The 15,399-nt window shown below is 32.5% G+C and overlaps 1 protein-coding gene across 1 annotated transcript; it reads left to right on the top strand.

Annotated features, from left to right (window-relative positions):
• Positions 1-8,019: 8,019 nt before the first annotated feature.
• LOC128197824 (secreted RxLR effector protein 161-like) lies at positions 8,020-8,685 on the top strand. The gene has a single exon (XM_052880639.1). The coding sequence runs from the start codon at positions 8,020-8,022 to the stop codon at positions 8,683-8,685; it is 666 nt and encodes a 221-aa protein (XP_052736599.1).
• The last annotated feature ends 6,714 nt before the right edge of the window (positions 8,686-15,399 follow it).

The following is a 15,399-nucleotide window of genomic DNA, read 5'->3' as shown; positions in this document are numbered from 1 at the left end:
TCTTTTGATTAAACTACTTCAATGCCTAAGAAGTATTTGAGACTTCCAAGATCCTTGGTATGCAAATGTCTACATAAGTACTCCTTCAATTGAGATATTTCAACGACATCATTTCCAGTAATAACAAAGGTTAAACACCATATAATATTTGTCTAGTTTCTTCTTGATATCCTCCAAAGAGTCCACTTTCAAAAACATCCTTAATTCTTCGACAACAGATTGAGCTTCAATAATGAAAGATACCATATCACGGTCTAACATTTTAAGAGATGCAAGCTTGTTTGTTGTGTCATAAAGACGTTGAATATTATTGACATAAATTCTTTGAGATTTCTTCCAAAAGGAGTGACAAGTTTTGAAGGCTCTAAGAGACATAAGAACTCTGGGTTCCACTTTTATGGCACATAACTGGAAATCTGCTTGTACACTTATCGACTTTTTCAGTAGGTACATGGCTGCCATCTTGCTTAAGGTGATCATAGTGTCTTTGGTCAAGAAACCACATTTCAACGACAACAGGCTAAGATATGCAATTTTTTCCATTTAGCTTCTCGAAAGTGATTGAGGGACTTCCAAATAGTGAAATGACACTTCTAGATGCCATTTCTGACCAAGGGTCATAAAATAAGCTAGAAAAATCGAAAACCTTAGGTGAATTTAAAAAGGGTTGCTTCTAGACGTTATCGAAACAAGGTTCTGAGGAGCAGAACAAAGAAAGCAGAGTCCGACGATAACAATGGCTGTGGCGCGGTGGCGGTGTGACAAGCAGAAGGTGGCGCATGAATGATAACTTTTTGGCAAGTATACCAAATCGTTCCAAGTAATATAGAGTAAGTTTAGAATATCGTTCTCCAAAAGGACTTGTGCAACACATGACAATTCTTCCTTTTATAACTCAATTAGACATAAAAATGCACAAAACAACACAAGAAACTCTTTTTGGTATTTTATCAAACAGTTGGTGTGCAAGAAATTATATTTAAAAGAAACTTTGTTGGAATTGGGTTTCATAAATCATATGAATATAAAACTCTGAACAATATTTCATTATTTCATTCAAACATTCACATCAAGGCATACTAGTCCTAATCCCTCAACAACTAGCTCTAAATTTATATATCAAAATGCTAATCTCTTAGTCAATTTAACATACAATTTGCATTAAGTCTGATGGTAAGAATGACCAAGTTATTGAGTCTATCCCTAGATCCCAAATCACTTAGGTGCTCTATCTATGTCCATGTTCAAAGTTACTTTCCAGTAATCAGAGAAATTCAAATAACATTATATTTCCATACAATGATAGTAAATTCAAGAAAGAGCATATGAACGAACAATGATATATTGAACAGAAAAATTACATCACAGTGAGTTCATTACATCCAATTCCAATGAAAGAAAAATTTAACTACTCCTAGTCATCTAAACGTACACATTTGAAGCAATCCCTTGCAAAATTGTGTCTTAATGCCTTGAAGTAGTCTCCGGAAGTTCCTGAGATGTTTTCGTTTCTTTCCTTTGTCCGGAACTTCTGTCAGGAGTTCTTTCTATCTATTTCTCACTTTAAAAGCCAATTGAAAAAATAACTAATTCGCTAAGCGCACAACTCTTTATGCGCTAAGCGAATATTCAACTGCAACATATATTTAATTGTCCTTTATTCGCTCAGCGAGTTGTGCTGGTGCGCTGAGCGAATAAAACTCTATTTAGCTGAGCGATTTAATGTTGGCTTAGCGAGAAACATCTGATAGCACTCCACTTTGATGTATAAATTCCTGTACAATTTATTACACACTTTCCTACTTCTAATTACAACTTTTCAATGAGGAAAACACATTATTTCATGAATAAATACAAATTTTGAGTTAATTAATAAGTCTGAAAACATGTATTTTTCATACTTATCAATGAACAACACACGCCTATTCGCGGCACTTAAAGATGTTGTGCGTGGCAGCCTGTGGAGGTGAATTGGACTCCGACACCGACGAGGTTGGTCATTGCGCAGAGAGATGAACCGGATCCAGTGGTCACTGGATGAAACTGTAATGGCGGACAATGGCGGATGACGACGAAACTGCAGAGAACAGAGGTTGATGGTTTTGGATGGTTGCAAATCACAGTGGACAATTGCATTTAGTGGCAAAACAGAGTCGGACAATGGCGGACAATAACAAACAACGTCAGACAATTGCAGCCAACAATGATAGGTGTCGACAAAGGAGACTAGAGAAAAACCAAAGCAGAATCTACCCGCTCTGATACCAACTTGAGATTGAAACTGTAAAATATATTTTTAGAGGGCTTAGTTGATCCCTATCATGTATTTATAATAAAGACCTGATACAAAATACATCGAAGATTAAGAGTTTGTCCTAAACACCTAGGTGCATAACTAGGTACTACTATAGATACAATTCATAAAGACTAGCCCATTACACCTTAAGTAGGTTTAATGATAATATGTAGAGAAAGAAAAGGATCATTGTAATAGAAGTAAGCATGGTGATTCTGAAATAATTGTATCCTCTCTACGGCAGATGGGGCAACTGAGATAAGCCAACAAGCCTGCTGTTCAATTTGTTTTAGAAACATAACTAACTACTAGTATTCGTCCGACCTTAACGGCTTGTTTTGGTTTTTCCTTCTACTAGGGATAACTTTTTATTCCTAAGTTGTATTTCATTTGTTTATTTATTTTCTCCCTATGCATGACTACTTCAATAAAGGAACAAAAAAAAATGAACTAGTACCGATAAAGAACCAATTTTAACAGGCCCAAATCGTTTCATACATCCCCTGTTCTTTCTTTAACCTTTTAGAGGTCTTTGCCAAAAGAAATTTTGTTCGTATATTCCTGAATTTTCAATGAGTTATGATTAGATTATGTTTGGTTTGTTAAATTATATTAATATTTAAGATTGGTTCATGTAATTTAAAGTATAACTTTGATGTACAGATTCTAATGTGATGATTATTAGAATATAATATATTAAAGTCATAGGGATTATTTTAGAGTTATTAAAATTAATCCCTCTCTTTTCACTTCAATAAAGGGAATTTTGGTATTTTATTAAAGTTGATTAAATATCATAAAAGAGGGAAAAGGTTTGACTACGGTTGATAGCTTAAGTTTCTGAAAAGAGAGAAAGAAAGGTTACGTTCTCTAAAAAGAAAAGAAACTGTGACATCCCTCAGAATTTCTATATCATCAAGAAAACATTAAAGATGAGTAAGAGAAGGGAGAACATTGACAGGAAGAAACTATACAATGGATCCAGTTAAGTTCTTTTCTACTGTGTATGAGAGAATAGTGAGTATCATGAAAATTCAAGATCCTGTGTGTGTTTTTCATTCAATTGAAAATTAAAGAATTGCTTACAAGTGGTATCAGGTTCTGAATTTTATGATTCTCCATGAATTGTAATTTTCTCAATTTTGTGAAACCTTAATTTTTTGAATTATAAAACTTAGGGATTTTAATTTTCAGATGTTTAATTATTTTTATTGGCATGAAAGAAAATTAGATTCACTGTAATGTGAATCTCACAGCCGGAAGTTTTTAAATTTTGATTTTCGCACGTCATAGTAAAGCAAATTTTTGTACTGTTGCATGATTGTATTTTGAATTCACTATAACGTGAATTCCATTCATCCTGGGAGCAACAAGTTATTTTTTCTTTTATTATTTGATTATTACATTAATGTGATTTTGATCTGTGCATAACACATTAAAGTTCATTAAAGTTGCCTTATGTCAAAATTGAAATTCCTTGCGCAGTAACCAGATTAAATCCTCCATGAAAGAAAATTAAAGTCGCAGGGTTTTATGATTTCAATTGCTTTTATTGATGAAAGTAAAATAATATTCACTGTAACGTGAATTTCTTTTGGAAGCCGCAAGTCGGGAATTTAATTTTGCCAAAAAGCAACTTTATGGTTGTGCCCATATTCTCACAGGAAAGCACTTTTACTGTTGCGCTAATGAAATTTCAAATGTGAATTAAAAGTTGAATGTTTTTTAACTTGAAAAGTGCATCTGTATGGTATAATTTTTGTTTTATGAATTATATGTAATTGTTTATTAATCTTGGATATTGTTTATTAATCTTGGATGAAGGAAATTCAATTAAGTTGAATTTCGGATGAGTTATAATTCTAATCAAAATTAAAAGTTTTAGTAATTCCGCTGTTCTTTTAAATTGCTCATGTTATTGTGAAAATTATTCATAATATAAATGATGTTAAATTATGAATATATATAGTTATTAGTCATTGATATAAGGATGTTATGGATTACCCAAAGGTAAACCATTGTTTAGAATTGATGACATTAAAGTGAGACATTTCATGTACTTAGTAAATATGTTTGTATATCCAAAGATAACATACATATAGACTTAAGTATGATTGATTGTTTATTAAAGTGTATATGGAATTTGTCAGTTTAAGAATCACCCAAAGGTGAACTTAAATGAATGACTTAAATGATTACTTATCAGTTTAAGTGTCACCCAAAGGTGAACTTGAATGTATGACTAGTGTAGTAATTTGTTTGAATCCATTAATTTTATCAAAGTATTAATGTATGAGCTTGTGTATTATTTCCAGCTTACATGAATTTATCAGGTTTGAGCAACAATGTGGTCAAGTTTAATGGGCTCAATTATGCTGATTGGTCAGAACAAATCCAGTTCCAACTGGGTGTGTTAGACTTGGACATGGCAATTATGATGGATGAAATGCCTGCAGCCATTACAGAGACTAGTACAAGTGATGAGAAGTCTCTTTATGAGGCTTGGCATAGGTCTAACAGGTTGTCACTAAACTTGATGCGCATGTCTATAGCAGAGAATGTAAAGCCTTCTATGCCTAAAACAAAAAACGCAAAGGAATTCATGAAACTGATCAAGGAGTACTCACAATCAGATATAACTGACAAGTCTATTGTAGGAACTCTTATGAGTGAGATGACTACCAAAAAGTTTGACTGGTCACAGCCCATACATGACCATGTAATTGGAATGACAAATATAGCAACAAGATTGAAGTCTATGGGAATGGAGGTGAATAAGTCTTTTCTAGTACAGTTCATCATGAACTCTCTTCCTCCTGAATTTGGCCAGTTCCAAGTGAACTATAACACTCTTAAGGATAAATGGAACTTTCAAGAAATCAAAGCCATGTTGGTACAAGAGGAAGGGAGATTGAAGAAAATGAAAGATCATTCTATCCATCTCACAACTCATGAAGGTGCTAGCTTCAGTAAAGCTAAATCAGGAAAGAAGAACAAGAAGGACAAAGCCCCAATGAAAGTGAATAAGGGCAATATCCTAAAGGACCAGAAATGTTTCTTTTGCAAGAAAGTAGGTCACTTCAAGAAAGATTGTCCAAAAAGAAAATCTTGGTTCTAAAAGAAAGGTACTTTTTATGTTTCTGTAAGTTTTGAAGCAAATATAATTGAAGTCCTAATAATACATGGTGGTTGGATTCTGGAGCTACCACTCATGTTTCTAATATTATGTAGGGATTCCTTTCAATCCAGCCTATAGAAGAAACTGAAAAGTATTTAGATATGGGGAACAAAATGAAGGCACGGATAGAAGGAATTGAGACTTATAGATTGATTCTAGACACTGGTTATTGATTGAATCTTGAAAAGTGTCTCTATGTTCCTGGTTGTGCTAGGAATTTAATTTCTGTTGCAAAGTTGGATTATTGAGGTTTTAACTTTAAGATTGAAAATGGTATTTTTCATTTGTATAAACTTTCGTACTATTATGGTTCTGGTACATTATTGGATGGTTTATATCGTTTAAATCTTGATGTTAATTTTTATGAATCCCTGTTTAGTGTTGAACATGTTGTTGATAGAAATTGTGGTGCGGGAAAAGAATGTTCTGCTTTCTTATGGCATAAAAGATTAGGTCACATATCCAATGAAAGGATGTTGAGGTTAGTAAAAAATGAAATTTTACCTCAATTGGATTTTGATGACTGGGATGTATGTATTGATTGTATTAAGGGTAAACAAACAAAACACATATCAAAATATCCCGCCACAAGAAGTAGTCAACTTCTTGAGTTAATACACACTGATATTTGTGGTCCTTTTGACATTAAATCCTGGAGTGGTGAAAATATTTTATCTCTTTTATTGATGATTTCTCACGTTATTGTTATATATATCTATTACATGAAAAATCTCAATCAGTGAATGCCCTTGAGGTGTTCATAAATGAGGTGGAAAGACAATTAGATAGAAAAGTAAAATTGGTGAGATTTGATAGAGGTGGTCAATATTATGGTAAAACTGATGAGAATGGACAATGTCCAGGTCCATTTGCAAAGTTTCTTGAAAGTTGGGGTATTTGTGCACAATATACAATGCCCGGTACACCACAACAAAATGGTGTAGCAGAAAGGCGGAATCGTACTCTTATGGATATGGTTAGGAGTATGTTAAGTCATAGTAATATTCCTTTATCTTTGTGGATGTATTCATTAAAGACTGTTGTATATCTGGTTAACAGGGTTCCTAGCAAAGCAGTTTCTAAAACTCCTTATGAACTATGGACTGGAAGGAAACCCAGTTTGAGACATCTTCATGTTTGGGGTTGTCCGGCAGAGGTAAGGTTATATAATCCACATGAAAAGAAGCTTGATGCAAGAACCATTAGTGGTTACTTCATCGGTTATCCTGAAAAATCAAAGGGATATAGATTTTATTGCCCTAACCATAGTACAAGAATAGTTGAGTATGGAAAGGCTTGGTTCATTGAAAATGGACAATTTAGTGGGAGTGAGGAATCACGAATAGTGGATATTCAAGAGCATGCTGATAGTGTTTCTACATCTAATATCTCTTCTGAAGTTTTTATCCCTCTTGTTGTATCACAGTCACACAACAAGCAGAGACAACAAGTTAATGTTCCAATCCCACAAAATGAACATATAAATGTTGAGCCAATTGACAATGAGCAAGTCACAAATGAGCAAGTCATAAATGAGCAATTGATAGAGGAACCATAAGAAGCAGCATTAAGAAGGTCTATAAGGGAGAAAAGACCTGCTATTTCGAATGATTATGTGGTTTACTCTGTTGAACATGAATGTGACTTAAGCATTGATGAGGATCCAGTCTCTTTCAGACAAGCCATGGAAAGTAATAATTCAGAGAATTGGTTGAATGCTATGAAAGAAGAATTGAAATCAATGGATGACAATAAAGTATGGGATCTAGTTGAATTGCCTAAGGGTTCAAAAAAAGTCGGTTGTAAATGGGTCTTTAAGACTAAACATGACTCAAAAGGCAATATTGAAAGGTATAAAGCTAGATCAGTCGCCAAAGGTTTCACTCAAAAGAATGCCATTGACTACAAAGAAACCTTCTCTCCTATTTCTAAGAAGGACTCTTCGAGAATTGTTTTGGCTTTGGTGGCTCATTATGATTTAGAGCTTCACCAAATGAATGTAAAAACCGCTTTTCTGAATGGTGACTTAGAAGAGGAAGTTTATATGGATCAACCAGAAGGTTTCACAATAACAGGAAAAGAAAATTTGGTGTGTAAATTGAAGAAATCAATATATGGACTGAAACAAGCTTCCCGACAATGGTATCTAAAATTTAATGATACCATAACTTCATATGGTTTTGTAGAGAACATTGTTGACCGGTGTATATATATGAAGATCAATGGGAGTAAGTTTGTTATATTGGTTCTATATGTTGACGACATTCTTCTTGTTGCTAATGATGTTGGTATGTTACATGATGTAAAGAAGTTTCTCTCTAGCAACTTTGAAATGAAAGATATGAACGAGGCATCTTATGTGATATGAATAGAAATATTCTGTGATAGATCACAATGATTGTTAAGTTTGTCTCAAAAAGGCTATATTAACAAAGTGTTAAAGAGATTCAGAATGGAAAAATGTTCTCCTGGAATAGTTCCAATTCAAAAAGGAGACAAGTTTAGTCAAATGCAATGTCCCAAGAATGATTTGGAATGAAAGGCCATGGAGTCTATTCCTTATGCGTTAGTGGTTGAGAGTTTGATGTATGCTCAAACTTGTACTCGGCCAGATATCAGTTTTGCTGTTGGAATGTTAGGCCGATATCAAAGTAATCCCAGAATGGATCACTGGAAAGCTGCAAAGAAAGTTCTTAGGTATTTACAAGGTACCAAAGAATACATGCTCACCTACAGAAGGTCAAATCATCTTGAGATGGTTGGCTACTCGGATTCAGACTATGCTGGATGTATGGATTCAAGAAAATCCATATTTGGGTATGTTTATCTATTAGCTGAAGGAGCAATTTTTTGGAAAAATGCAAAACAATCAGTCATTGCTACTTCCACCATGGAGGCTGAATTCGTGGCATGCTTTGAGGCCACGATTCATCCTTTGTGGTTGCGGAACTTTGTATCGAGGCTTGGCATTATTGACAGTATTGCTAGGCCGATAAGGATTTATTGTGATAATTCCGTAGTCGTCTTCTTCTCTAAAAATGACAAGTACTCAAAGGGTGCTAAACACATGGATTTGAAATACTTGTCGATCAAAGAAGAAGTGCAGAAACATAGAGTGTTGATTGAGCATATTGGTACGGATTTGATGATAGCAGATCCGTTAACTAAAGGACTACCGCCCAAAACTTTATTGGCCATGTTGAAAGTATGAGCATTATGGATAAGTCAATATTAACATAATGATGTTATCTATCTATATGGATATGTACAGTTATATGCTTGTACTGTCATGACAATTGTGAATTCAATTAAAGTTATGTTTCTCTTTATTCTATTGTTATCCACATTAAGTTATATACATGTATTATTGATTGTGGTAACATGTTATATCTCTTTTAGAGACATGAAAGTTAAAAGATTGATTAAAGTTATGTTGAGTTGGTTTGATTATGTGATACATGGAAGGAATCTTGTCGTTCATGACTTTTGCCCGCCATGATCCGATCATTTCAATTCATATAAGGATAAAGACTTGATAATTCTAATGAATGATGCACACTTAAAGTTTAGTTTTAGATCTTCAAGTCATCACATGAACCAAGTGGAAGAATGTTAAATTATATTAATATTTAAGATTGGTTCATGTAATTTAAAGTATAACTTTGATGTACAGATTCTAATGTGATGATTATTAGAATAAAATGTATTAAAGTTATAGGGATTATTTTAGAGTTATTAAAATTAATCCCTCTCTTCTCACTTCAAGGGAATTTTGGTATTTTATTAAAGTTGATTAAATATCATAAAAGAGGAAAAAAGTTTGACTACGATTGATAGGTTAAGTTTCTGAAAAGAGAGAAAGAAAGGTTATGTTCTCTAAAAAGAAAAGAAACTGTGACATCCCTCAGAATTTCTATATCATCAAGAAAACATTAAAGAGGAGTTAGAGAAGGGAAAACATTGACAGGAAGAAACTATACAATGGATCCAGGTAAGTTCTTTTCTACTGTGTATGAGAGAATAATGAGTATCATGAAAATTCAAGATCCTATGTGTGTTTTTCATTCAATCGAAAATTAAAGAATTGCTTACAAGGTTAGGTAGCAATATTCTTGCAAATGTTTACATATTTATTTGAAATAAAAATAATGCATTATTTATATTAAATGTTTTAGTTTATTATCATATTAAATGATTTAATACAGTAATATTATGCTTTTAATTATTATTTTTATTTCGGTGTGATTTTTTAAATGTTATTTAAACATGTTTCTCTTAATAGTACATTTCTGGGAATTAAAAGTTAAGTTTCCACTTTTCCATAGTAATATTTTCATAAAAAACTTGATAACAAACTATTTTCATAACATTATTTCCTTGAAAAATGTTTCTTTTTTATATGTAAATCTGATATGTTTGCCAATCTGGAATTGTCTTTAGAACAAAAATATGCATTCTAGTAGAATAAAATTAGTCCTTCGAATATTTAATGCATCAATACAAGGTTAACATCTGAAATTACTAATGAAAATAAAATAGTCATACGTTAATTGATTTACGTGTTAGTGATTATTTATTAATGATATAAACATTATATAATTAGTTTATTCATAGCTGGTGACTTTAAGTCGATCATCTCAATCATAACTTTCATCTAAAATACAAATGGATTTTATGCAAATTAATAATTTTTTTGTGAATTTGTTTACGAATATGATTATTTATATCAATGTTACTGTTTTATCTGTATACTTATTATTTATTTATTTAATTCTTTGGAAGCTTTAAATAGTATTAATGACTATTTTTTAACCCTGTTCTTATTTTTCGTTTAACATAGTTTAAGTATCCATCACAAGTATATAAAGAAATAATAGTGAAGAGTATATTAGGGGTCAACTCCTAATACTAAATAATTTGTTTTTTATTAAGGCACTAATTATATTTCCCTTGCGAATTATATTTGCCTTGTGAAGAGTATAAATAATTATATTTTTCTGTAAAAGAGTACTAATTACATTTCCCTTGCGAATTTACTGTGTTATTTTTTCCAGTAAAAAAAGAAACGCGGAAGAAATATACCGTACTACTGACGAACAAAAGAATTAAAAATATAACGAATTTATATTTAATATTTGAAAACTAGGTAACGGCATTGTCAACACTCTCCTAGGGTTTATCGTCGCGCTCCTCTATATATAACGAGATAAAAGTAAAAGCAAAACCCCTCAATCTCAAGGGAAGGTTCTCGATTTTCCATCTTTCCAAATTGGAATCCAAACGGCGACGGTAATGGATTCTTCATCTCTTTTTCTTGCTTTCATTTTCTTTAAATTCTGCTTGTCCATAACATATTTGATTTTGGATTTCACAGTTAAAATATTTTCTACGTCTTTTCATTTATTAATCTATTTTAATCGGTCAAATCGTTTTTTCATTTTTCTGCAATTCAAGTTCCTAAACCTAAGGAATCTTTACAGCGAGTTTGTTCTTTATATTTCTCGTGTCTGAGGATGACGATAGTGTTTTCACATTCATTGGCACGAAATGAATTGCACATTCCTTGTGCATTTGGTGCCAATGGTACATTTCACATTTGGTTCCACTATGGCTTGTTAATGTATCTGAATTTGTAAAATGTACAAATACCTTTTACCTTTCTATGATATCCATTTCGTTTGTTTTGTTCTGATGGCTCTCATTTTGAATGTATAAGTTAGGGTTGTCGATACGATAGAAGAGCTATTTTATGTGTGATTGCGGAGAATATTAACCGATGAGCGTTTATTTAGTTTATTTTTGTAAATAATTGTTCAACTTTGCAGACATTTTCATTTTGTTTTCGAAAAAATTAACGTGTTGTTTCTCGAAACATGAATCGTAAGGAAAGTATTGATGGATCGAAAATTCATTTTAGCATATATTGATTCTTGAAACATAAGCATTGTCGTCGTTTGCTGTATTCAATAATGAAAACACAGTGCTGAAAATAATGATTTTTTGTAGTTAGTCAGCCTTCTTTTACTGTTATAAATCTGGAAAATGTTCACAGATTTCATGTATAATTTTTCGTATAGTATGTGTTAGATTCATTCTAGCATATACTTCTTGACATATGAGCATTGCTATCCTCCTTGGTTGTTTTCATTAGCCTTGAGGGGTTAATAATGAACATAATGCTTAAAATAAAGATTTTTCGGAGTTAGTCAGGCTTCTTGTGCTGTTTCAAGTGTGCTTGGAGTTTGGAATATACTCCTATATTTCATAATATTTTCTTACACAGCATTTGTAGATTTTTCTCACATTTAATCTCTTTTAGTGCTAAAGTCTCGAACAATTTTAAATAAGTTCGAACTTTCTATTGGTTAAGTCTGGTTGAGAAATGCTAGTTCTGTCATTAAAAATGGTCTTCTATATACATTTTGAACATTCGTCCTTTTTTCTATCTACTATAATATGTATTTATAGTTCTCATAAATTTGAATTAATATCAAGTGTTATTTTCGCTTTTTGTTGTTTAACTTATGTTTTAACATTAATTATGTTCCAACATATCCTTAACGTTTGGGTTATCGAAAAAGTTTTTCATGATGATTGAGATTGAAAATAGTTAACAAATTTCAGAATCATCGTTGATATAGATTGTTCCAATTGTCATAATTTAGTTGACAATAATAATTGAGAGGAATTTTAGTTGTTTTGTTAATAATATTATGATGCATTTTTTTAAACAACAGTGGGGTCGTAGGTCAACAAAAATGTTAATTTTTTAGTTATTGTTTTTGGGAAATCGCTTCTTCAACCACGTTTTCTTAACACAGTTTTGACATCACGTGGCAGTTGTCCATTGGCTGATGTTTAAAAAAATAAATTAATATGCAATTGATCAGACAAGGGTATTATGGAAAGAAAACAATACGAAATTTCATTTCGCGCTTTCGCTTCTTCTTTCGTTTACATTTTGTAGTTTTGCTTTCGTCTGATCTCTCGCGTTCCCTCATCTCTCTTAGTTCTCTTATCTTTCTGGTGTTCAAAGACTAACCTTCTCTTTAAACCCTAAAGACTCACCTTCTTGCTGTCTTGTACGTCCGTCTTCTACAACATTGACGTTTTCTTCTTTTGCTCGAAGCGTAACCATCTTCTCCAGCATTGATGTTTTCTACTTTCGCGAACCCTAACCATCTTCTCGACCCTTGTTGTTTTGTTGATGTTATAACTGCATGTCCAATGGCAACCCAATGACAACCCTCTTCTTCGTCTTCCTCCATCATTTTCACTTTGTCTGGAGCATTGCTTTCACTCTCACGGGTTTTTCTCTCGGTCGAAAGAAACTTTTCACTCAAGTTGGAACTTGTACATGTTTTTTAAATACAAAAGATCATGATTATAAATGTTGGGTAATATGTACTGACAATATATTATATGAATAAAATTTCAATTTTGATCTAGTACCATACGTTCTCTACTAGTCTTGTTCGACCATATATATATTGAAACTTTTATTTGGTTATGGGTGTTTGGTACAAAAATCGATTTTGTAAGCGACCTAGATAGGCCTGAGTGTTGTTGCCTAAAAAAAGATCGAATTCAATTGAGTGTTGGTGCCTAAAAAAAGATCAAAGTCAATTACGTAAAATATTTTTGGCTACTTATGTGCTCACAGCTGGCTCTTGCAGCACAAGTTTTTGTATAAAACTAGATTTTTGTTTCGGTAATCGTTTACAGGGTCCTTGTAATCGATTACAATAGTCAAAAAGGCCTACACATCATTACCAATGCATAATTTGAAAGGTATGTGAGTCTAGATTCCAACAAAACAAGAATAACTCATTTGGAGTTCGGTGTAGAAAGTTATGAGCAAAACAATCAAAGGTTAGAGTTGGTAGGAATATATAGAGTTTTAACTTTAAGGAATAAACTGTTGTAACTAGTCATTGGAAATATTTTCGAGTCTAGTTTCTAATAAAAAAGAATCACATCATTTGGAGGTCGGTGGGAAAAGTTATCACTAAAATAACCATCGGTGGGAAAAGTTATCATTAAAATAGTCAGCAAAAGTCAAAATTGACAATGTTAACTTGTCATGACACCAACATTGGGTCTTTCCTCCACCAAAGACTGCCCAAAACCCAATTTTCAGGCTCTACTCACACTTAAACATTAAAAAGAACTCTCATTCATTCAAGAAATATGAAAAAATAACGTGAAATTTTTTTGGCTACTTATGTGCTCACAACTGCTCCTACAACATAAGTTTTTGTACAAAATCATATTTTTGTTCGTGTAATAGTTTACAGGGTCCTTGTAATCCTTTATAATGGCCAAAAAGGCCTACACTTTATTACCAAGGCATAATTTGAAAGGTCTTTGAGTCTATATTCCAAAAAAACAAAAATCAACTCATTTGGAGTTCGGGGGAGAAAGTTATGAGCAAAAACAACCCGCAAATATTAGAGTTTGAAGGAATATATAAAGCGTTAACTTTAAGGAATAAACTGTACCGACTCAGATGACCAAAAATTACAATTAGTAGTCATTAGAAAGCTTTTTGAGTCTAGTTTCTAATAAAAAAAGAATCACATCATGTGGAGGTCGGTGGGAAAAGTTATCATTAAAATAGCCAGCAAAGGTCAAAGTTGACAACATGTTCACTTAGTCATGACACCAACATTGGGTCTTTCCTCCACCAAAGACTGCCCAAAACCCAATTTTCAGGCTCTACTCACACTTAAACATTAAAAAGAACTCTCATTTATTCAAAAAAATATGAAAAAATAACGTGAAAATTTTTTGGCTACTTATGTGCTCACAGCTGGCTCCTGCAGCATAAGTTTTTGTACAAAATCAGATTTTTGTTCGTGTAATCATTTACAGGGTCCTTGTAATCGATTACAATTGCCAAAAAGGCCTACACTTGATTACCAAGGCATAATTTTGAGTCTAGATTCCAACAAAACAAGAATTAACTCATTTGGAGTTCGGTGGAGAAAGTTATGAGCAAAACAACCAGCAAATGTCAAAGTTGCCAAGAATATATAAAGCGTTAACTTTAACTAATAAACTGTACCTACTCAGATGTCCAAAAATTACAAATTAGTAGTCACTGGAAAGGTTTTTTAGTTTAGTTTCTAACAGAAAAAGAATCATATCATTTGGAGGTCGGTGGGAAAAATTATCGTTAAAATTGGCAGCAAAGGTCAAAGTTGACAACATGTTAACTTGGTCATGACACCAACAGTGGGTCTGTCCTCCGCCAAGGACTGCCCAAAGCCCAGTTTTTAAGCTCTACTCACACTTAAACATTAAAAATAACTCTCATACATCTAGGAAATATGAAAAAATTACGTAAAATGTCTTTGGCTACTTATGTGCCCACAACTGACTTCTGCAGTTCTTTCTACCTTGGTTCAAAAACATATATGGGCTTTGACCTTTGCTAACTATTTTAATCCTAACTTTTTCCATAGACCTCCAAATGATGTGATTATTTTTTTATTAGAAAATAGACTCAAAACGCTTTCAAATTACTACAAATTTGTAATTTTTGGACATCTGAGTAGGTATAGTTAATTCCCTAAAGTTAAAGTTTTATATATTCTTACCACCTCTGACATTTGTTGGTTGTTTTTCTTTTAACTTTCTCCACCGAACTCCAAATGAGTTGATTATTTCTTCATTACAAAATAGACTCAAAAATCTTTCCAATGACTACTAATTTGTAATTTTCCCATCTAAACTAAGAAACATGAAACAATAACTTGAAAGTAAACTCATTTAAGAAGCCTACAAAAACGTTGTTTTTGGGAAATTAATTGCATCTAGTACAGTGGTCTAAAAATTATGGGTTGATATTCATTTGAAAGCTCTTTGAGTCTAGATTCGAACAAAAAAAGAATTAACTCATTTGAAGTTTTGTGAAGAAACT

Source organism: Vigna angularis, chromosome 7, assembly GCF_016808095.1.
Source record: "Vigna angularis cultivar LongXiaoDou No.4 chromosome 7, ASM1680809v1, whole genome shotgun sequence".
Classification (NCBI taxonomy): domain Eukaryota; kingdom Viridiplantae; phylum Streptophyta; class Magnoliopsida; order Fabales; family Fabaceae; genus Vigna; species Vigna angularis.
The sequence above is the reverse complement of the archived record's forward strand: the minus strand, read 5'-3'. Positions and strand labels throughout refer to the sequence as shown.

Coding starts and splice junctions, on each gene's coding strand:
- LOC128197824 (XM_052880639.1), top strand. CDS start 8,020: ATGGAGTCTATTCCTTATGCGTTAGTGGTTGAGAGTTTGATGTATGCT.